This window comes from Neodiprion lecontei, chromosome 4 (assembly GCF_021901455.1).
Source record: "Neodiprion lecontei isolate iyNeoLeco1 chromosome 4, iyNeoLeco1.1, whole genome shotgun sequence".
In the NCBI taxonomy this organism is placed as follows: domain Eukaryota; kingdom Metazoa; phylum Arthropoda; class Insecta; order Hymenoptera; family Diprionidae; genus Neodiprion; species Neodiprion lecontei.
This window is the reverse complement of record NC_060263.1, coordinates 2,169,497-2,191,080: the sequence shown is the minus strand read 5'-3', so window position 1 is coordinate 2,191,080 and position 21,584 is coordinate 2,169,497. Positions and strand designations below refer to the sequence as shown.

Genomic DNA, 21,584 nt, shown 5'->3' with positions numbered 1-21,584 from the left:
GAGAAGGGGAAACTATGGAATGTTTTTTGCCTGCTGTGATATCACAGGGGTGGTTTCTTCCTCAACTTTGTTGTTCAAGCGTATTAATAGAACGCTAAAATACCTGGATATACATAAAAACGTGTTTCACGGTCGAAAAGCCAAGCTTTTTACAATAAGTCCCAGTTTACACACCGTATTGTTGATGTGAAAATAATTTATTCCGCAATAAAACGTGTCTAAGAACAGTTTCTGCATTACGTCACGCTAGAAATTAAGTCGCGGTGGTATTTCTTTTATAGAGTTAATCCGATCGTTTGGATTGAGAATTTTTATCACGCGCTTTGATAATAATATTTCACATTAAGCTCAAGTTACGTTAAATCTCAGGGTCTTGGCTTTTGGAGAAAAATTTCTTTCCTACACTCTGATCTGAAACGACTTCTCGGAGCGACGGACGTTGCATTCCGCGACTCGAAGAATGCTATTCATATCCTGTACCGGAATCGTCGTCCGTCACGTAAAATTCCAACTTTTCATCGTTCCCACGTAAATTCGGAAAATTCTCCAAAGCATTTTCTTCCGTTAGACGTAATGTTATTGCGAGGATCGGCAGCGGCATCGGCCAGCAGCAATCCATAAGATGATACGAAGCCCAAAATATTTTCCTAGAGGCAGTCATATAAACAAAATTGTAGCGCATCGCAACGGCGCCCGTTGAAGCACCCTAATTTTAGAACCGTATAAACCACCACGTCTTGACCATGTTCTAATCGGAAACGTTATACGCATATGTATACACGAAGTTCAAGTCTTTAAACGCTCGAACCTTAGCTGCTTTAAATTTTCGCACGTGCAAAACTACCGAGCATGCAATGTAATCCTCAAATTCCCTCAACTAACAAATAATTTCCTAATCAATTACCAATTCCCTGCGGATCTGGAAATAGAAAATAAGGAATCAAAACGTAGCGAACATTTGCCAAGCATTGTAATACACGTAAATATTTGAACTGTATAAACCTTATAATATCAAATTCTTTATTTCGACGCAGGTATACATGATATACGCAGAAATAAGTTATTCTTGCGTCTGAATTATATACATACATTTCTGGTCTTCTAAATGTAACGCTTATTTATAGTAAACTTTGATTAGCATCGGCGGATTAATGTGGCTGCAGACTCGACGATAGAAAAAAAAAAAAAAAAAAGTTCGAAATAAAACACATTAGACGTGCAGGGATCCATTAAACGTTCAAGTTCGGAATAACAATTTGTTCGATCAGTGAATCTCGTGAAAAAGTTGCAAATTACAAAACTCACTCGAGCCTTTATATTTTAACTAACAAATTTTCCAAAAAAAGAATTACGAAATATCACACAAGGATGCAACAAATAATTAAAAAAATTTCTAAAACCTGATTGCAGTTGGTTACTTGATTACCAATATTTGATATCGCATTAGTATTGAACTGTAAATCAGCTAAGAATTTAACAAGATATTAAAATGTGATTATCAATTGAACCGTCAGCTATTGAACAGTCTCAATGTTATTATTTAAATCTGTTAATCCCTGTGGTTAGGCTTAGACGTAAATTACGTAATTGAGTTTCGTGATGAAGTATTTTTAGTTCTGAAAGCGAAAGTAAGAAAAAAACTAAATACTTTTCAAAATACTTTTACGTACCATATGAATACATAAATGTATATTCACAACAGTAACAACATTTTTCATTTATACATATGCATAAATTTTAGGTAATAACTTACTGTTGATCTATGGTTTTGCGTCAAGAAGCCTGGCAAGCTGATCCGGTTCTGTAACTGGTAGCGAACAAACGTGACGATGACATACGTAGACCGTTGCTCTATTGTTGAGAGACTTCATGTTGAGGATAACTTTGCTTTTGCAAAATAAAATATTCTCCGGATCTTGGTGATCAACTAAGAGTAGTACCCGTCCGGGAACAAATTTCTCACGAATAACATTTAGTAGCAGTGTCGTATCTGCAGCGTCCTTTTTACCAACCACGTAGATCTTGAAGAAGCAGAGAGTCGGGTATGAAACTTGTCATTTGCGTTCGTTCAGTTACCAAGGGCTTTGCCAACATCTTATGATTCGAACGTTATGTACTCACCTGCGTCATTGAATCGTGGTAATGTAGCAGGGCAGACACGAGTTCCGGTAGAGCAGCGGGAACACGCGTAAGAGATTCTCTGGATGCAATTAGTATTTTGGAAGATTTATCGTTGAACTCCGCATGATCGAGGTAGGCGTTCAATCGTAACAAATTTTTGCACGCTATAGAATTACTTGACGGTTCGGCTCCGTCGTGATCTGTAAGAATGTAATATTATACACTAGCATCTAGTCACCAATTACCATGTAATCTTGATCTAACCATCTTTAAGCCTTAGAATTGCTGTGCGATCTTCCTCGGTTGTAGCAAAATAACCGCCAGCTACAGGATCCCAGAACAAATTGTCCTGTATATCCTGCAATTTTTCAGCAAATTCAAGCCAGTGCGTGTCCAGCGTTGCTTCGTATAAATCGAGCAACCCTTGGACCATGAAAGAGTAATCACCGTGAAATCCATTTATCGGTACACTCCTAAATATTTATATTTCATCAGGTAATAGTCAGTGTTTTCTCTATCGCTAAAACAACTTTTGACAGACTGACTCACGTTTGAGTAATTGTACCTCCTCCCCCATTGTAACAGCTACGTAATAACAAGCCTTTCTCCGCGTCAAATAAGTAACGTTCAACGAAGGCAGCCGCCTTCACAGCAAACTCTATGTAATTCTTGTTGTTGAATGCAAAACCAGCTCTTGACAATCCGCTGATTATTAATCCTGTGTGTATATTTTTTTAAATATTTTTTTATAACGTAGGTATTTGGATACTCTTCAATATTTACCATTCCATGATGTAACTATCTTGTCGTCCAGATGAGGCCTGGGCCTCTTCAATCTAACTTGGTACAGTATTTCACGAGCCTTTTGCAAATATTTATTCACATCTTCGAAGCTTAAATCAAAATGCTCGGCAGTCTCGGCCAAACTGCCGTAGACTATCAGTACATTCTGTCCCTTCAGCTCTCCGTGAGGATCCTAGAAAAATGATTCACTCTTCGAGTCCTTGTACAATAATAGGAAGCTGATGTGATGGTAGCAAGTTCAAAAATTGATTTTACGAACTTGCAAATGACCAACATTCCCCTCAGGCTTAACATTGTAGTGAAAAGCAAATAGATCCGATAATTCCAAGTCTTTTTTTCCGGGAATGGGTTTGCCAAGGAGACTTTTTATATCTCCGTAAGTCCACACGTAAAATGCACCTTCTTTTTTTTCCCGAGAATCGTGAGAAGGTAACGAATCTGCATCCTCTGCATTATAGAATCCACCTGCCTGGAAGAAATGTATCATATGGTTGAAAAAAGGAAAGAAAATAGTACCGCTCTATTTTTATTCTGTTCAGTAGCTACTGACCTGGTGACGCAGATCTCGGGTAACATATGTGACAATGTCGTCGACAATATCAGCAAATATAGTATCTTTTGTTATAACAAAAGCATCTGCATAGGACCGTAGAAGCTGAGCTTGATCATATAACATTTTCTCAAAATGTGGTACATGCCATTTACCATCTACAGAGTATCGTGAGAACCCCTAAAGATTATTATTCTCAATATTAAAAAAAAAAATGCTATTTTATTAATACACAATAAATTGTAAGATAGGAATAGCTTCGGGTGGCTGTACCTGACCAATGTGATCATGAATCCCTCCATTAGCCATTTTGGTAAGAGTAGTTAAACACATATTCAAGCATTCCTTGCCAGATTCGCTTGACGGATCCCTGGAGTAGGCGTGAAATAGAAAGTTCAAATTAACTGGCTGGGGAAATTTTGGGGCGTCTGTAAATCCGCCAAATTCGTTATCATAGCTGCCTGCCAATTGCTGCACGCAATTTAATCCACAATCAACTGATGGCTCAGCTGCTTCCTGTTTATAGAAAATAAACTTGACTCAGCAAAAATTTCCAAGCTGCTCTACCGTAGAGCAAACATACTTTATGTAGACTTTCCACACCAACGGATCGCTTCAATACTTCAAGGATTCTGTTGCCAGAATTTAATACATCACTCCTGCTCTCAATCCACTGTAAACAACAAATATCAACACTTGAGATATAATAGGAATAAATTGGTGAAAAAATGGAATACTTGGCAGATAAATATCACGTTGAATATGTACTTTGTGTGCAACGGTGGTCAATACAGTTTTAAAACCAGGTTGACCATACTTGTCGACAGGGGGAAAATAGGTTCCTCCTGTAACAGGGGTCAATTCGGGGGTCAAAAATACGCTCATTGGCCATCCACCATGTCCAGAAATAGCCTGAAACAATTTAATGCAGGAAATGAGTTATTTCTCTTAGATATTTTCGTTAACATAACTTATAGAATGACATCTTAAATGAACATGTGTATATTTACTTGAATAAAAGTCATATATATTTTGTCAATGTCAGGTCTCTCCTCGCGATCAACTTTCACATTGACGAAAAACTGATTCATAACACGCGCGATTTCAGGATTTTCAAAGGATTCCCGCTCCATGACATGGCACCAATGACAGGTGGAATATCCAACTGACAGAAATATAAGCTTGTCTTCACGCCGAGCCTTTTCAATTGCCTCGTCACCCCAAGGAAACCAATGAACAGGATTTGTTGCATGTTGCAAAAGGTAAGGAGACTTCTCAAATGCCAATTTATTTTGGGTTTTACTTTCAGAAGGTTCACCTTTCACCGTCGTCGAGGTCATTCTTACACTGTAAGGAATGAATAACCGTTCACTATGAATATATCTGTAAATGAATGAAAAACAAATATCATTATCAGACTATTTAAAACCAATTGTTGGCTTTATCATGTTTACGAATTTTCTCTCCATGGATATACGAACCTTTTGCTATGATAGTTGTTGACTACCTGAAGCAGTTTAATGTCCTTGGCGGAGAATTTTTTGAATTGATGTTCAGAAGAAAAGCGACGAATTGATGTCCATATTGAACATCTTCGCGGAATCATAACATACATATGTGTTAAAATATAATATTATAAATAATAATTATTGAGTAATTTTCACTTGAATAATTATATAACGAGTTTCAAATTAACCTTATCGCAAAGTGAGAAAAAGATAATAACGTTCATAGGTATACGTGTTGCGTGTATGCGCAATTTTATTTACACATGATTATATACGGCACGTATACCTATACCAAAGCCTATACCAATTCGTTCGCATGTTAGTGCGTATAAATATTTATCACATACACTATTTTGCATTTGGTCTGACAGTTTTGATGATAGTTTTTGACGTTTGACCTACCTTTTCCCCGTGGCTATGTAACCAGCTGAGAACCGCAACGTGGTGTTAAATACTCCTCATACAAAGTAGCTTACATCCGGTCGAAGGATCGACGTTATCACTCAGGATTCCTAGGGATAATTTGATAATGGTGCAATTTTTTGTTTCCCAACTTTTCGAAAAGAAAGGCTTGGGCAAAGCTGTCGATCAGCTGGTTCTTCAATACGGATTAATCAGATAAGCTCAAGCCTTTCAGCTCCTTCATTTTGAAAATGTGGGAAATAAATGCATATCCGTTTTTAATTGGCTGCACTGGGTGCGCATGCAATTTCCCTAATTTTCAACTAATGGCAAAGGCGTAAATCTAGGGAAAACGCACTCAGTGCAGCCAATTGAAAACGCTTTGAGCACAGTAGAAAAGTGCACACTGCACATTAAAAATCGGAACACACTGCGTTCTCCATGGTTCATCGTATTTGTCATTGCCGCTAAAAAGCGTAAAGAGTCGTTGCGAAATTCGGATTTCGGGCTTAGGAAGTGCCAAGGCATTCGAACCTACGGTGTGTGTACCAAAGTGCTAACATTACAACCAAATAACCACGTGCCGCGGCGATTAAGCTCACGGAGAGCCTTGCTAAGCTTGGACTAATTTTGCAGATTTAATGTCAGGCATCGCGATCGCTAGACTCGCTGAGGAGAGAAAAGCATGGAGGAAAGACCATCCATTTGTAAGTATTATCTTGTCACTTCTATTACTGCATTGTACTTTTGGATGAAACCGGGTCATTTGGATGGTCCCAAGTTAACCATTTTACCTAGTCAACCATCCCTCCCATTATTACCTGGCCGTAAGGGCATAATAAACCCTCCGAATACATAAATCATGTCATGAAAGATTGTCGTCCACATACGCACGCACACACATGTAAAAAGTGCACAGGTCAATCTCATCGTTTTTACCTCAAGTGGTCTAAATTTTTTTTGTTTTTGAATGGGAAAATTTTTCTTCTGAAACCAGATAACCAAACCTAACCTATTTCTTATTCCTTTTGGGTATCTTCATTTATTGAATTACTTGTGCTGAGATCCGAGGCTGTATGTGACATGCTCAAAATTTGTTACAAACACCCAGAGGCGGCCAGATTTTGAATTTCATTTGTTTACTTACAGGGCTTTGTAGCTCGGCCTACAAAAAATCCAGATGGAACACTTAATTTGATGAGCTGGGAATGTGCTATACCTGGAAAGAAAACTGTAAGATATTGCAAGTCGTTGCTCCTAAAAATCTGCCTTGAATTTATTAAAATCTGATGGTAATTTTCTTTGTAGACTCCATGGGAAGGCGGGCTGTACAAGTTGCGAATGATATTCAAAGACGACTATCCTTCCAGTCCGCCAAAATGCAAATTCGAGCCCCCACTTTTTCATCCTAATGTTTACCCTTCTGGTACTGTATGCCTATCTCTCCTAGATGAAGAAAAGGACTGGCGACCAGCCATAACAATCAAGCAAATCTTGCTAGGAATCCAAGATTTACTTAATGAACCAAACGTTAAAGATCCCGCCCAAGCAGAAGCTTACACTATTTACTGGTGAGTACTCAACGAGGCATAGATTGAGTTTTTTTTTTTCCAAGTCTACAGCGACAACATCACTTATTGAAACTCAATTATTGCAGCCAGAATCGTTTGGAATATGAAAAACGAGTGAAGGCGCAGGCAAGAGCAATGGCACCGCAAGAATAAAAAACACGAACGTTCCACCTACCACAAAGCAAAACTTTATTTTCTAAGCCTGCAACAAATATAATATAACATAATGCAAACTATATACAAATAATTTTTCCCCCACTTACAATTTACATGACCATAAATGTTGCATACATATACATAGGTAAGTAAAAACAGAATCATCATTTTATTTTCTTCTATGTATAATTATCAATGAAATTGTTTATTATCAACGAGTGCTCGATATCAGTGAGATTATCTTCTGCCTGATAAATTAATAATTATCCTATTCGAAATCCATGCCAAGGACAATTATCCTTCATTATATAATGTACATGTAAGAAAAGAGGAAAAAATGTGTTACACATCGTTAGACTTATAATGACTCTATGCGCAAACCGAAGATCAGGTTTTGCAAATGTAAATCTAACCATGATTATACTATAAAAATTATTCTAGGAAGCTGAGTCGATTAATGTTTGTCTCTAAGTATTTATACTCGATGTATCCAATAAAATTTGTGTAAAAATAGGAGCTTTGATAGCGTAGTCTCAGAAAAGGACGTCATATAGTGAAGAGAGGAAATTACATTTATTTTTTTATTTTTTCTTGTTTTTTTTTTATCATTAAAATATTCCACATATCGTTTTACATTGTTCTGTCGATTAAAATCAATAAACAAAAAATTAATATGAATTTTAAATCGAAGCCTTATTACTTCAAACCAAATTTCAAGCCTTTCAAAATAGTTTCTGCATTCTCGTCATTATACACAATATGAAGTTATGACATTTACTTGGAAATAATGTCACTATGATTTCGGAGTGATGTTCATTGAGCATGTAATAAATTGCTCAGTACGCTGCCTCGAGCAAAGTCTAGTAATTTAAAATATTCAATGGCTATTCATGCGCAAGTAGGTTAAAGTCATCGATTGATATATCGATCAATGAAATCTGCTATTCACAGATGACACTGTGTCCATCGCTTTAATCTTCTTAATCCACGTCAACGCCGGCGCATGTGTGCGCCGGACCCGAGAAGCAACCTGTAGCTGCGTAGCAGCCGCGAACCGCGATGGTGGGGCGTATTTTGTATTTCCTTACATTCGCCCGATGTACTTTGCTCATAGCGGCGGCGGCGGTTTGTATAGTGTGTCAATTGTCGGTGCTCGTGCAGTGTGCGTTCGAAATTCAAACATGCTGTTCAACTCGGTGAGTAAAATAAATGCGGGGATAGTGTCATCGTGCATTGTTGGATTTGCATTATCCTACTATGCATACATCGTTGAAACATCGAAGGAACACGACAGTTCCTACGAAGCCATGTGTGATATCAGCGAACATATCAGTTGCACCAAAGCCTTCATGTCTGAGTGAGTAGTTTCACGTTATTCTTCCAAGAATTATCGCATCAAAGTTCATGACCCAGCCTGTAGTTTTAACATGCCCTATAAAAACCAACGTGCTTATCGCGTTGCCGAATTGAAGTTGGCTGCAGGTTGCTATTCCACAAAATTTTTAATTCTTCTCAACTGTTTTTCCATCTGTCTAGTGATGAACAATCCATGCTGCAACTAATGTAAAAACTAGTAAAACGTCAACAATCTGTTATCAACCTTCAAGTGTGTTTGTACAAATTGTCATTGTTACAAAACTGAAAATCTGGGAGTCGTAATATTTGTTCTGTAGTACATTTTTTTAAATGGCTTTTCAGATATGGAAAAGGATTTGGCATCATTCCAGAGAATTCGCCGTTCTATTTTCCCAACAGCATCTATGGACTGGTCTTTTTCGTCAATTTCGCATTACTAAGTATGCTTTTCTTCAGTTTTGTTTTTTTACTCTAAAAACGAGACACATTGACATTCTATAAATGCACAAAGTATTAGTATATACTGATTTAAACTTATTCCAAATCCTTAGATGTTGAAAATTATTATGTGTTTCCCTTCTTCACAGGTGTCTCTAATACGCTTGCTGCAACTACAATGCTCCTGATTTTGGGGGTTCTGGCTAACATGGGTTCAGTTTACCTCGCCGTTATCCTCTACAAGTTGCAAGACATATGCGTTGTCTGCATTAGTACTTACTTGGTCAACGCTGCTAACTTAACTCTTGCGGTCCGTAAATTTAATCTTTTGTCTGAAGGCAGTCCAAAGAAAAGAAAGGCCAACTAATGAGCTACTTTACTACCTAAAACCAATACGTTCAGGAGTCAGATGATTACAAGTTTGAGAATAGAATAAAGGTAAAAAAATATTGAATATTTTATTGACTTATTATATTGTACATATACTCGGTCTGTATATAAATACATATTTCTCTTTAAAGTCGTATCAAACTACTTCATATTAATTGTATTTAGTCATTTGAATTGAAAGATGTTGAAACTGGAATTATTAGAGAATAATTTCACCAATAACTTGTTACTCTCACTTTTATTTCATTATTGCGACAATAAATATTCAATGAATTATGAAATTTGAGGCCTACAACTAATCATAATATACATAATATAGAGTATCCTTTGATATTGCAAATTGATATGATGTATATTACGAGTATTAAACACAACACGTAATTAATAATTAAAAAATTTGGTTAGAACACGATTGATATATCTAAAGATATCTGAGTATGAATCAATATTGGGTGAATATATCTATACAGAATAACATTTGTTACATTTCTTGCTATTATTAATTGAGTATTGGCTGGGTCATAAAATACAGGTCTTACTAAAAACGAATATCAAATTATGTGAAGATACAACAAAGTAAAAGTAATTGATCGTGTATGCATTGATACTGTTCATTTACTAAAGAGACTTGGATTCAGAACAAAAACTGTTGTTACAGTACCCAATTTCTCCATGTATCCTTTATGTAAATTATTCAGCAACTACGTTAATCTTTCAATTCTAAACACTTTAAACGTCATTATTATTGTGTAACAAAAAAATATTACATTAGTCACTCGACGATACTTTACAAAGTTACAGTTGTCTAAACCTGTGACGTTACTTATGTAATTAATCGGTTGCAAAGCATAAATTTAATCCTACTAGAATGATCTTTCAAGGCACATATCATCAATCACCTGTCTGAGCTACTGTTCTGATCGAGAGCTGAAAATACCAATGATGTAGTGAGAATTTTGATGCCAAATCGTAATATAAATAATTATTCTGGCATACACAATTAAAACGAAACTCATTTGTTACAGTGGCAATATTTATCTGCAGCTTTCTTACAGATTATGTATGTTTACATATATTTTGGTTATATAACAGTCACTACATTACGCATGAAATTTTTAATTCGTCTCTGGGATGTATAGAGAGAAGTAATTTGTTTTCAATGGCAAATAAATCATCATTCCAAGCTAATCTTTTGGCAGTCAAAGTATCATCTTGTAAATGCAAATATCAGTATTCATACTTTGCTGCCTTAAATAAATCTCGATTACTACGGCTTATGCTTGCCAAAATTCCGGGACTTTTTAGTGGTGGAGTTTCATCCAGACGGTTAAGTTGCAAATTCGACTTGTAGGGAACAGAAGGGTCGTTTGCTTCTCTATTGGCTTCGACGTTGAAGCTTTTGCTTCTCAATAATGACGATTTATAAGTTCTTTCAGGTTTACTTGGCACTGGGCTTGCATTATTCGCTGCTAACTTCGACGAAGTCACTGTGTTCTTGATAGAAATATTTATCATACTTCCATACTGCCGATTATTATTTATTGAGTGCGTTATCGCTGGTGGAGATTGAGACTTTTGCTGTCTTTGATTGGAACGGGGCCGCGTCAATGTTGAGGATGATGCATATGGTTGTCTGTTTTGGGTGTGCAACTTCCGTGGCAGGGTTTGTGTGCTCCGGAACTGTTCGTTTCTGTCATACTCATTTGCCAATCGACTTGTAGACTTGCTGAATCGACCGATAGAACTTGTAGGCTCAACTCTGTGCATAATAGGTAATACTCAAGACACTACATATGCTAAATATTATATTTTCCTCGAGTGTTTCTGGCCTGATGTAAAAATTGCTACAAATATCAGAGTGATGCTTACCTTGGCTCAGCATCTTGTCGACTTGACTGTTGATGATGTCTGCTTGTAGGTTTGGAGCCGCTGTATCCCATTTCACGTCCATAAATGCTCCCTCCGAATGGATCCTCACCCAAGTAATATCTGTGGACAGGTGGACCTCCTTCATTAGATTGCTGCCAATGTGCTTTAGCTGCTTTTGGGGATCGCGGTGGTCGTTCCGGCGGTTCGTTTTCTAAATCCGACTGAGTCACCAGAGGTATATTTTTATCAATAACATTATACTGAAGATAAGTTGATGTGTGGTCAGTCTGCGTTACAGACGAAGCTGTATTGTTCCGTTTGGTTTTCCTCTCCGAGCTCGCTGATCGTAGTTTGCCTACCAGCTTTCGAAAAGACTCGCCAATCTTGTATTTCGAATTGCTTGTTGCTAAGAACAGAGATTCTTACTTTAGATATGAGTTTTGCAACAACTTTTTGCAAAATAACTTTTCTTCTAATCAACGCGATTGAAACGTCACCTTTTGGAGTCCGAGTGTTGACTGGTTGAGGTATTGCTTTCGTTACTTGATTTGGTGGAGGCTGAGCTGGAATTGGTGATGTAGAACGAGATCCACCAGAGATTTTAGGGCTCGGAATCTTATCGCTACGGGTTGCAAATTCTTCTTTTTGTATGGCACGGCTCCGGTTTTCCCATGTTCGTTGTACAACATTAACTGGACTGCCTACTCGTCCTATATTCTGATTTTTTTCTTCTTGTCTGGCCAAGAGCTAGAAAATACACACCGTTATTTTGTTTCCTCGAAACTCGTCAGGGACACTTATTGACAAGCTAATTACTTGTTCTCTAGCTCTTCGACGTAGTGGGGGTGAGGGCGCTTCCGGTGTATCCTGCAGTTCAATTTTATTCCTCAATTCATGATGCTGGTGACGCGACGATCCATAACTGTTTGAATATGTCCAATCAACTGGATTTCTTCCAGCTTCTTGATGTCCGTTGCTTCGGGCATTTTCCGGGTAAGAGTTCATTGACGTATTGGATACCTGCAAGTTGTGCTTTTCTAAAAACAAAATCAACGACGTTTCGTTAATATGTGCACAAAAAATGAAAAATGTAAATGATTGTATTCACCAACCTGCCATATTTTGGTTCTGATATCTTTCAGACCATTCACTAATCCCGTGATAGTACCCAGCTGAAGAATTCGAGTCTCGCCTATCCGTCTTCTTGGTCGGAGTCTGCTGATGACTAGAGTACGATGTACTTAGGTGGTTTCTGTCCCAGCCATTGTCTCGATCTCTCGAGGGAGACATCGGTAGAGATTTCATGGTTACATTGATGAAGCTCGTATTGGTTCCAGTTTGAACAGGTGGGTCGTCCAAGTCCAAGGAGCCGTGAGAGGAGCGAGATTCGCTTCCAAAATGGCTCTCAAGCCACTTTGATGTCTCCACTTTCCTCGCCTCATCCTCCTCTTCCAAGTCCAGAGGCTTTTTGGTCAGCGCATCTTTACGGCTGATAGGCACATTTTCTGGGAGACCTGGAAACCTCTTATTTCAAATACGAGAAAAGTTTAAGCTCCGTAAAGTCTAATACCAAGAGTGTCATTTTTGAATACCAGAGTGTTTATGGAGGCGCGTGGTCCGCATCGTTGTAGGAACTGGAGGCCAATCTCCTGTCCTTTCTCCCTCAGTGTTTTCAGAGACGAATCGCATCTCACGAGCGACTCTTTCTCCACCTGAAACGTAGTCAACCAGCTCTTCGTCTTTCTGTTTTAAAAACCTGTGAGACCCTTCTTTTCTCACTTCCTTTTCATCGTCCCCATAATCTACTGCCTCCTTATCATCTGGCACCTCGTCGTCATTTACCTGTAACCAAGCCATTAATCATTTCTAGGGACAGGTTTTCAAATTGCAGTATACCTATTAACTGGTCACATACCTCCTCGTGTTCTACGGTACGTTTAGTTTCAGTAATGATACGACCATCGGCTTGAATTTGACTCTTCTGTAGTTTGTTCTCTGTGTCCGTTACTTTATTACTTCTCGTCGTGTGCTGAACCACACGTGGTCCAGTTACAGGCACAACTTGCTTTGATGATTCCGCTAGAGCAGCCCTTAAGTCTCCCTTGTTGGTTTGAATAGCTTTCAAATAAACCTGGGAGTACAAAATACAAAGAAATTCATGAATTTTCAACAAAAACAATAATCGCATCTTACAATTAATTCACTCAAAAAGTATATAACTGATGATAAATAACTATGAGTAAATATGATCACGGTATAGTAGAAAAATTCATTTAATGTTTTAATCCCGCGATACCGTCGATACACACGAGCGTTCACGTCGGCGACTATTTTTGCATCTGCAGAAAGGTGAGCCGTAAAAGAAAGGTCATTCGTTAAGTCGCGCACCTGCTTTCGATTTGCATACCGATATAACGTTGTACAGTAGATGGATAGATGTATCGCGTCGTATAATTTATGAATTCGATAGCTACTAAGGTTTATGTACTAATTATTCCTCGGCTTTTTCATCGAGTCAACGTTTATTTGTATAGACTTTCTCGCTATTTGCAACGTATACTTTTTAAATTTATAATGACAAAGTAATCGAGGACAATTCGTGCTTTAAACAACTATTGTAACAATATGAGTTGTGCATACAAATTTACTCGTGTAAACGAACGGGCTCTCAAGAGTTATAATGAATATACCGTTACCAATTACCACCTACAACTGTTTGTTTGAATTTTTTAGTTCACACGGATTCAGGACTTTCTTCAAAACGTTATAGTTTGACCCAAGATGAAAAACCGGAGAAATATTTCATCGACGTGTAACGTACACGGCCACAGAATCGTTCCGTGCAGATTAAGACTTTTCGGAGAGGAACTGCAGACTTCTCTGGGAGCAATAAACACGAAATTTATTCTCATTCGAATTAGTCTGTACACTTGGCGTGATTCAAAAATCGTGAATTTCCGATGGAATCGAACACGAAGTAGAATGTATACGCCTAACGTGACCGCAAGGTGAGGAGATCGGACCGTGGAACAGGGTAATATATACTGCGAGCAGTTTAAGACGAGAATCGCCTGCAGAATCGGGGGCGATGACATCGGAGCTACGCCTCGGACCAGCTCGGCTACAGCTGGCGATCAACCGCGTCCTTGAACTCCTAAAAACCGGCAGAGATGATCAGGAAACAAGAATCTGGACCACTCGTGCGGGGAAAAATGAAGTCGATCACAGGAGAAGGATCACCCGCACAGCGATGAACCCTCTTCTAATTGTAAATCAACTTTCGTCACACCTTGAGCGCGGTTCTTGTTAAACAGAGGTATATTATATGTATACACGAACGCGTTTACCGATATGCATTTATGAATCTCCAAGTACGAGTGCCCGCAAATACGACGATACAAGAAGAGATCGATCATGAACGCTTTAACGAATACTTAAAGAGTAATTGCCTCAAATTTTACAATCGATTCATTGATCGGAGCGGATACCTAGCGTTCTGCGAATTATTTCTGATTGGAAAATCGTTTTGGTACTATGCTTCTTGATGGGCAGCTGGTGTGAGTTTTGTGCGAATGTAAAGATGCTGGAGCCGGCGAACTCGTCTCACCGTCCGTCCGATTTTCGGAAAAATTTCTATCGTACGTAATATCGCGACAAGGTTGTTATCTAAACTCACAGTTAATATCAGTCTGGGTCAGTCCGCGACCCCACGGAACAAGTAACGCGTTGTTGACTCTCGGTGCCTTCGCAGACTCGCGAGACTGATCCCGAGACTACCGCGAAGAATCAAGTGAAGGGAGAGAGAGAACAAGAGAGGGAGAAAAACGGAGAGAAAAAGATCAAGAGTTTCATGTACGTGTTTCGTTCCTGACATATACTGTACCGTATATCTTACACGTGCACATAGGTTTACATGTATATGTTTGCGTGTCACCGATTCACCGCGATGATTATAATAGTAGCAGCTATAATAACTGATTATACGAACGTCGATGGTGAAAACTTGTAAGGAGACAGATATTTTATTGCACAGAAATCTGCATCGATCGATTATAATTGTTAAATATCAACGTATATAACGGATGCTGTGTTCAAGTTTTCAAATTGCTTTAAGCTTTATACATATTGACTATTATTACACACAAGAGCTTTCACTTTGCACTGTGACAATTCGATACCGGGTATTGTATTCCTATGTTATACCTATCTGTACACAGACTAGCTACCATATTTAGATCGAGAAACAATAATGCTTTGGTTCAAATATTGGCTAAAGAATTTACCTCCTATAATACACGTACCTAGGTATGCAATTGTTTCATTTTTAATTGCTTTGGCCATCTCGCGTACGATGCGTTCATTCATTCGTTCGTTCGTCATACGTACTTGGTAAATCTAAAATGTACAGAGCAACGAATAGTCGATGGTCGCATTACCTCGTCGGAGATGTCGCCTAGTTGTTGACGGTCCTCCGTCTCGAGGCGTTCCTCGATCTCTTCCCTACTCCTCACCACCGTCTCGTTAGATTCCTTTTGCAATATGCTCGGAGTTCCGGACGATTCGTGACCCGCACGATCCTCGGTCCACTCGATCTCTTTCGGCTCATCACCGGCAGTCTTGCGCTACAATTACACGCGTCGAATGGTCATGCACTCGTTGTTTCCCCCTGGTTAGTTTACGGATTTCTGTAAAGCGTGTAAAACCCACCTCGTGGGTCGTGTGCTCCTGCTGTTCCACGTCCTCGGTGGTATTCGTAGTGACGACCGGCCCCGAGTCGACGACCACCTCGCCGTCCTCGAGGACAACCTGCCGTTTCACCCGTGTTTCGATCTGCCGCGTCGTCGTGATCTCCTTCTTTTTTCGCGTCTCCCATTCCTCTGTAATTATCGTCAATTTCTAATTCATCCAGTTTGTAGAATATAATCGCCTCGCGATGCGGCTCGTGACTGTTCGCAGTGAAACGCTGCTGCGTTTACAAGTATAATGTGCAAACATTCGAATGCAGTATGTAGGTGTAGGCGCAATATCACCGGCTTTAAAATCATATATGTCCACAAATCAATCAAACGGTTCTCGCGACCGGCTTTCAATGATACATATAGATATAACAGAACGACACGACTTGGCTTTCTCCTTAAGGAAAGGGCCGCAAGAAATCAGATGTTTACATATAGCGGCTGCGCGTGCAGTTCCGGATGAAGTGAAAATCCAAATATCGTCGATTTATTTTCATATCAAGTGTAGAAATATACGTATATATGTCACGTGAGTGGGATTTTCCTTTCCGCATTTACAAGAATAGTATAATTAAATTTATACATTTCACTGAAAATGTAGCTCACCTTCTTTGACTGTAGCAACTGCGTTTTCATGATCGATCTGCAAAAAAAAAAAAATCTTGTACGATCATGTAATTCAGAAAGAGAATAATTACGGTTATTTTTTTTTTTTTTTTTAATACTTCTTAAGAACAATATACAGAAAATCTGAGACGCGCGTGAAATTTGTAGGTATTTTTCAACTTTAATTCTGATCACATATAGCCTGCAGTCTTTCGTAGATGATCTAACTCTTAAACGTTTCACCTATAACCAGACATAATATTCAGAGTGACATCATCGTCGATGAATGTCCCAAGAGTCCGTATATCCGTGTAGAAAAGTTGGTTTTAGACATATATATCTCCACACCTGTTGTGAATGTAATATATTTTGACGCGAGTCGCATAATTTATTCTCTATAAGAATTTTCCAGATATATTAGAATTTGTTCATAAACTTTAAAAGAAGAAATGTCATTCAATCTGCGCTGCAATCTGCATGCAAGACGTGACGCATCTCGATCCTCGTACCTATCGATACGATCTTTTCGTAATTTTAAACACGCAGATATATCGTTACGACTATCACGAATGTATTGTGATTTTTTTCCGCCGTGATTGCAGAGTATAGAATTTTGGCAAGATGATCATCGATACGAGAAAACTCACGTTTGCAGTGACTGACGCCGCGGCTGCGGGCCGGGCTTCGTATCGCCGCGTTGAAATCACCTCCATAGCATTTGATACTGTAGATCTGCGAGCTGCAAAGCCCGTGCCTATAATACAAAACAATTTCATTACGATTATAAAACTAGTTTTTACCATTACAATGATGCGCGTATACCCATGTATAATATATATACATGTGTGTGTGTGTGTGTGTATACCTATATCTGTATAATCAAATATGGATAGAAGTTACGTACGCTATAACATGTTAGTCCGCCTACGCGGAAGAAATTTTTTATCTAAATACACGTATACGGAAGAAGAGGGGAAAAAATAACGCAGAACGATAAGATAAACTGGGTGTTATTATAGTACAGTTTGTGCGATGTGTCAGAAAATTCGAATCCAATGTATGTCTGGCATTGCCAAGTAACGCACGGTCTCTACGATAGCCACAGCTACGCGTATGATACATTCCTATAACATAAAATATCTGCAGAGGCACATGATTTGTAAATTAATATTTTATAGGCGTACGATCTTTACTTATTCGCGTCATTACGCGCTATTGCGGGGATCCTCACGCGGAAGTCGAAGGACGAGCTACGAGAGTGTATATGTGTAAGATATATATACATACATACGTATATATAAGCTTTGAAAACATCGGTGTATAGGTATGATGACGCGAGGATGGTGATCGCTAAAACGGGCGTGCACGACTCTACAAGTGTGTTACCAATGCAAACGCGCGTATACGAATCCCCGTGCGTGTGCCTTCATATATGTACACGTATCCACGTGTATAGGTAGGTATATATCTATTTAATCTATATGCGCGCAGACGCAATATTTGCGTAAGTCTGTCAGAGGAAAAGCTAGACCTCCTATGTATAGGCATGCAGGTGACAAATTTGTTGTTGACCTCCGCGAGGGTTCTGATGCTGCATAATTGACTATGTGGGATTCTATTTGGACAGGAATATAATGTAATGTCATTCTTGTCTTACATCAAAGAATATACTATATTATTATGTATAGGTATATATAAATGTATATTTGAATCTTGCCGATTTAGTGACATTTTTTTTTTTTTCTTCTTGGTTCTCATTTAATTTCTACACATGACGTTATGAAAAAATTTAAAATGAAATTCTGGTTAATTACCTTATTGTTTTTATTATAATGGGAGACTTGAACGCTTAATGACACGCGACTTATCGACGCAATCGTGGGTGGCTATACGAGGATACTACGTGACGCTTGTTCACCAAGGCTGTGTGACCATTTTGAATGAAAATCGGTGGGAGCGGCACGATTATTTGACGTTCGTCGGATATTTTCCGCGGGCAAATAATACGGCTGATATATAAGCGCGGTGCGAATTGTGCGCATGTGTGAAAATCAGAATGATTGATGTAAAGTTTTTACACTTGCCGAAAGGGAGAAAAGGCAAAACTTGCGAAAATCAAATACGGGAATTAACCCATTTCGATACAATGTACCTATAGGATATGATTATGCCTGTACACCTAGAAATACGCGGGCGTGCACGCTTGCAAAATTTCATTCCTTGGGTCTGCGGGCGAAAATTGACACCGCGAACACAGCTGAGCTTACACCTTATGTATGCATAATACCTGTGACATGTGTACACCGCATTATAATATGCACTGTGCAAATTCTTAGCCTGCCACTTCCCACGTTCTCGTCGCACTCGCGATCCGTTATATAATATTACTGGTTCGCGGTACCGTCTGCCGAATGCAATTTAAACTATTCGCGTGTGTCTATGAAGGAAATGAAAAACAAGTATTATATTGTATATATAAGTACGCTGAAAAATACGAGTATAATGATTGAAAAATCCATGCGTATTTATTGATGCAGTTTAAAAAAAATACATAACTCACGGGTGATTTCTGTGCGAGATTTTAACGAATTCAGTTGCCGGTCCAATCTCTTTCCCCTTTTCTTTCTCCGAATATGATAAGTATTATAATAACGTCGTCGATGCTGGCATCTGATTAGTCATCTTGAATACGATTCTCGTATAAAGTAGGTGAGCTAATAAGGTGCGAAGAAAAAAAGTTGCGAGACGACGTTTTTACGGGAGAAATTTGTCGAAACTGCACTGCACCGCGGATATTTCCATTGAACGTTGGATAATATTCAATCAGGGCGAAAATCTCACCGCGACATCGAAAACACCTTCGAATCGGCTGCGTGTCGTGCGGTATAAACTGCCACTGGGATACTTTGACCGCGAACTACGAAGCGCTGCAGAAACGACGATCTACCGCGCAGGTCGGCCTATTCGAACAATTTGAATGAAACCGCAAGCGTTAAGAATGACTTGGCGCGCACCTGCAGCGTATAAAAAACAGTGAACAGTGCATAAGGCATGAGGCATGTGCGACTCGGATGTGACACTGGGAACTACTGACTCGGAGATTTGAGATCGAGCCTCGTCGACAACGGTGCTCGCGGATGGCGGTCGCGTGGTGGTGGTCAGCGTTCGGGTACACAGGTAAACTCATGTCAGTTATACTAGCTGCTGCAGCCTGAGCCTCCGTATCAAACGGCGACAAGTCCAAATATTGCGGATACATCGGGGTCGGTAAAGGCCGTCTATATATCCACCTATGCCTATGGATACCTTATACGTGTGCGTAATACGGTACCAAGTTTCGCTCGGATTCAACAGTACGGAATTAAAAGTTGAGAGTTGAGAGTCAAGAGTCGAGGCCCGCGTATCTTATGCTCGAGCTGTGGCACCGATGACGAGGAGGCAAAATGGGTCAAGAGGTCAGGAATGTACCTTGAGATCTGAGGATATATTCTGCGTCGCGAGACTCGGCCGTGTTTTATTATACACATTTATAGAACTACGGTTGTGTATGTACGTACCTTGTACGTACAAAACTTGTACAATTGTAGTATACCTGTAGTGCCTACGTCAGCTGTACAAGACAGGCATAATATGCGTTGGCAACTCGTTAATTGTTTCGTCTCCGCCACTTGTATCGTGGGTATATACATACCTATATAATTACAATACAGTGACGTGCGTTATATTTTGATACTTCCGCAAAATTTCGAAACCATTTGTTCTACGCTGTATAAAAATTTGTCGTGATCTGGAAAAGAAAAAACATTACGACTGAGAGTAGGATACTTCGGTTGTGGACTCGCTGCCTTATTTTTCCAACACGAATCGCGTAGTGTAAGCGTAGGTAGGCCAGTCGGTGCGACCCACGCGGGTTGAGACAAGCTCACCTATATGGTCCCAGAAGTGTGCAGATCTCCAAAGACGGTCCGGTCTGGCTAAATACAACGAGATAGTAAGATATTTATGGACCCGTATAACCGCCTGCGTGTTTCTTTCTATACGAACGTACGCAGTCTACGTATGCAAAAATGTACACAAAAGGTGTGCGTGTATAAGTGGATATACGTGTATACACGCATAATGATATCGCACCGTGGAACCGCGCGTAAAATTCCTGATTGGAGATGTGGTCGTGCAGAATACGCTGCCGCGACGGACCTGTCGGATGCTGGGAGATATCTGGACCTTGCCAAATCCGACTCGATCGGAGAAAACTGTGACGACGAAAGCCTGCAGCTATACGTATACAACATAACTACAGCCTTGAAACTACTGATAATTTATTTAGTACTTATGCTGTGTCGGTTTAAGCAGCGAGAGGCGACCTACACGAATATGGCGCGTCAGCGAATGATCTGAAAGAGCTTTCTTCAAGTGGTCTAATCATTTGCTAATAACAATGTCAAAGATTATATTGATTGCAATACAGAGACATATTTATTTTCAGTTGAAAGTATACGTGTACGATTTAATAGGACGAGTTCTGTGCAATTGAATAATTATTGTGTAAAAATACACATAATTTCAATAATTTCGAAACATACTATGCGTCTAAATCCATTTATGTTCACAATCAACGTTTGCGGGATACGAAGGGTATACAGCCATATGCACTAAGGCCAGTTTCCAGTGATTCGCGAGATAAGCAAAAAAAAACTCTAAATCAAAGTTTGAATCAAATCGCGCCTCATTGACCGCGAAAAATAGAGCGTGAAATATGCGACGAGCATAGACTTATAATAGCGATAGACTGCGCGGTCTGTGCACCGAGCTGAAGTCGTAATTAGGTATAATTAGATAGAGAGAGCATAACTGAAACCGGACCTCCTTGTCGTACGATCGAAAGAGTGGGGATCAGCCGCTAGACGGGGAAAGCGATAAACCAAGCGAGGAGGTATACTTGTACGACTCAGTATGACTCTATTTGTTTCTCACGCCAAGTTACCGATTAAAGTGAGAGATCCGGTTCCAGCTGTTGCTCTCTCTTTTTAATAACGGCTTCAGCTCGGTGTGCAAACCGCGCAGTCTATCTATAAGT

The 21,584-nt window shown here is 39.3% G+C and overlaps 4 protein-coding genes across 14 annotated transcripts; 2 read left to right on the top strand and 2 right to left on the bottom strand.

Moving 5' to 3' along the window:
• Positions 1 to 161: 161 nt before the first annotated feature.
• On the bottom strand, positions 162 to 21,388 carry LOC107218691 (spermatogenesis-associated protein 20). 7 transcript variants are annotated; one of them, XM_015656648.2, is made up of 13 exons: positions 4,957 to 5,374; positions 4,486 to 4,858; positions 4,244 to 4,387; positions 4,059 to 4,148; positions 3,749 to 3,991; positions 3,476 to 3,655; positions 3,185 to 3,394; positions 2,905 to 3,097; positions 2,671 to 2,839; positions 2,386 to 2,594; positions 2,122 to 2,321; positions 1,754 to 2,021; positions 162 to 919 (listed from the first exon to the last, which is right to left on the bottom strand). In XM_015656648.2, exons 1-12 carry the CDS (start codon positions 5,088 to 5,090, stop codon positions 1,761 to 1,763), a joined length of 2,406 nt encoding a protein of 801 aa, XP_015512134.1. In that variant the 5' UTR covers positions 5,091 to 5,374; the 3' UTR covers positions 162 to 919; positions 1,754 to 1,760. The 7 variants fall into 7 exon arrangements, with proteins under 7 accessions (XP_015512134.1, XP_015512133.1, XP_046593996.1 ...); XM_015656647.2 differs by lacking the exon at positions 162 to 919 and adding an exon at positions 1,000 to 1,616; XM_046738040.1 differs by lacking the exon at positions 162 to 919 and adding an exon at positions 1,000 to 1,616 and having other exon boundaries at positions 1,757 to 2,021.
• Positions 5,793 to 7,626, top strand: LOC107218684 (SUMO-conjugating enzyme UBC9-B). Its single transcript, XM_046738043.1, has 5 exons — positions 5,793 to 5,924; positions 6,022 to 6,092; positions 6,535 to 6,618; positions 6,694 to 6,956; positions 7,043 to 7,626. Exons 2-5 carry the CDS (start codon positions 6,027 to 6,029, stop codon positions 7,107 to 7,109), a joined length of 480 nt encoding a protein of 159 aa, XP_046593999.1. The 5' UTR covers positions 5,793 to 5,924; positions 6,022 to 6,026; the 3' UTR covers positions 7,110 to 7,626.
• LOC107218685 (vitamin K epoxide reductase complex subunit 1) lies at positions 8,132 to 10,041 on the top strand. Its single transcript, XM_015656637.2, has 3 exons — positions 8,132 to 8,469; positions 8,811 to 8,908; positions 9,056 to 10,041. Exons 1-3 carry the CDS (start codon positions 8,210 to 8,212, stop codon positions 9,271 to 9,273), a joined length of 576 nt encoding a protein of 191 aa, XP_015512123.1. The 5' UTR covers positions 8,132 to 8,209; the 3' UTR covers positions 9,274 to 10,041.
• LOC107218688 lies at positions 9,340 to 19,608 on the bottom strand. Of its 5 annotated transcripts, none has more exons than XM_046738037.1 (12): positions 19,063 to 19,608; positions 17,155 to 17,261; positions 16,508 to 16,544; positions 15,873 to 16,042; positions 15,602 to 15,787; positions 13,081 to 13,296; positions 12,758 to 13,007; positions 12,278 to 12,679; positions 11,982 to 12,202; positions 11,663 to 11,912; positions 11,166 to 11,571; positions 9,340 to 11,055 (listed from the first exon to the last, which is right to left on the bottom strand). In XM_046738037.1, the coding sequence occupies exons 2-12, from the start codon at positions 17,218 to 17,220 to the stop codon at positions 10,524 to 10,526; spliced, it is 2,736 nt and encodes a 911-aa protein (XP_046593993.1). In that variant the 5' UTR covers positions 17,221 to 17,261; positions 19,063 to 19,608; the 3' UTR covers positions 9,340 to 10,523. The 5 variants fall into 5 exon arrangements, with proteins under 5 accessions (XP_046593993.1, XP_015512127.1, XP_046593995.1 ...); XM_015656641.2 differs by having other exon boundaries at positions 19,068 to 19,608; XM_046738039.1 differs by having other exon boundaries at positions 19,349 to 19,608.
• Positions 21,389 to 21,584: the final 196 nt, after the last annotated feature.

Coding starts and splice junctions, on each gene's coding strand:
- LOC107218688 (XM_046738036.1), bottom strand. CDS start 18,816: ATGCGGTGTACACATGTCACAG. Junction 16,545..17,154: donor CGGCGTCAGTCACTGCAAAC/GTGAGTTTTCTC, acceptor TTTTTTTTGCAG/ATCGATCATGAAAACGCAGT. Junction 16,043..16,507: donor AGTTGCTACAGTCAAAGAAG/GTGAGCTACATT, acceptor CGATAATTACAG/AGGAATGGGAGACGCGAAAA.
- LOC107218685 (XM_015656637.2), top strand. CDS start 8,210: ATGTACTTTGCTCATAGCGGCGGCGGCGGTTTGTATAGTGTGTCAATT. Junction 8,470..8,810: donor ACCAAAGCCTTCATGTCTGA/GTGAGTAGTTTC, acceptor ATGGCTTTTCAG/ATATGGAAAAGGATTTGGCA. Junction 8,909..9,055: donor CGTCAATTTCGCATTACTAA/GTATGCTTTTCT, acceptor CCTTCTTCACAG/GTGTCTCTAATACGCTTGCT.
- LOC107218691 (XM_015656648.2), bottom strand. CDS start 5,090: ATGTATGTTATGATTCCGCGAAGATGTTCAATATGGACATCAATTCGT. Junction 4,149..4,243: donor TGACCACCGTTGCACACAAA/GTACATATTCAA, acceptor TGTTGTTTACAG/TGGATTGAGAGCAGGAGTGA. Junction 3,992..4,058: donor GTGTGGAAAGTCTACATAAA/GTATGTTTGCTC, acceptor TTCTATAAACAG/GAAGCAGCTGAGCCATCAGT.
- LOC107218684 (XM_046738043.1), top strand. CDS start 6,027: ATGTCAGGCATCGCGATCGCTAGACTCGCTGAGGAGAGAAAAGCATGG. Junction 6,619..6,693: donor CTATACCTGGAAAGAAAACT/GTAAGATATTGC, acceptor TTTTCTTTGTAG/ACTCCATGGGAAGGCGGGCT. Junction 6,957..7,042: donor GAAGCTTACACTATTTACTG/GTGAGTACTCAA, acceptor CAATTATTGCAG/CCAGAATCGTTTGGAATATG.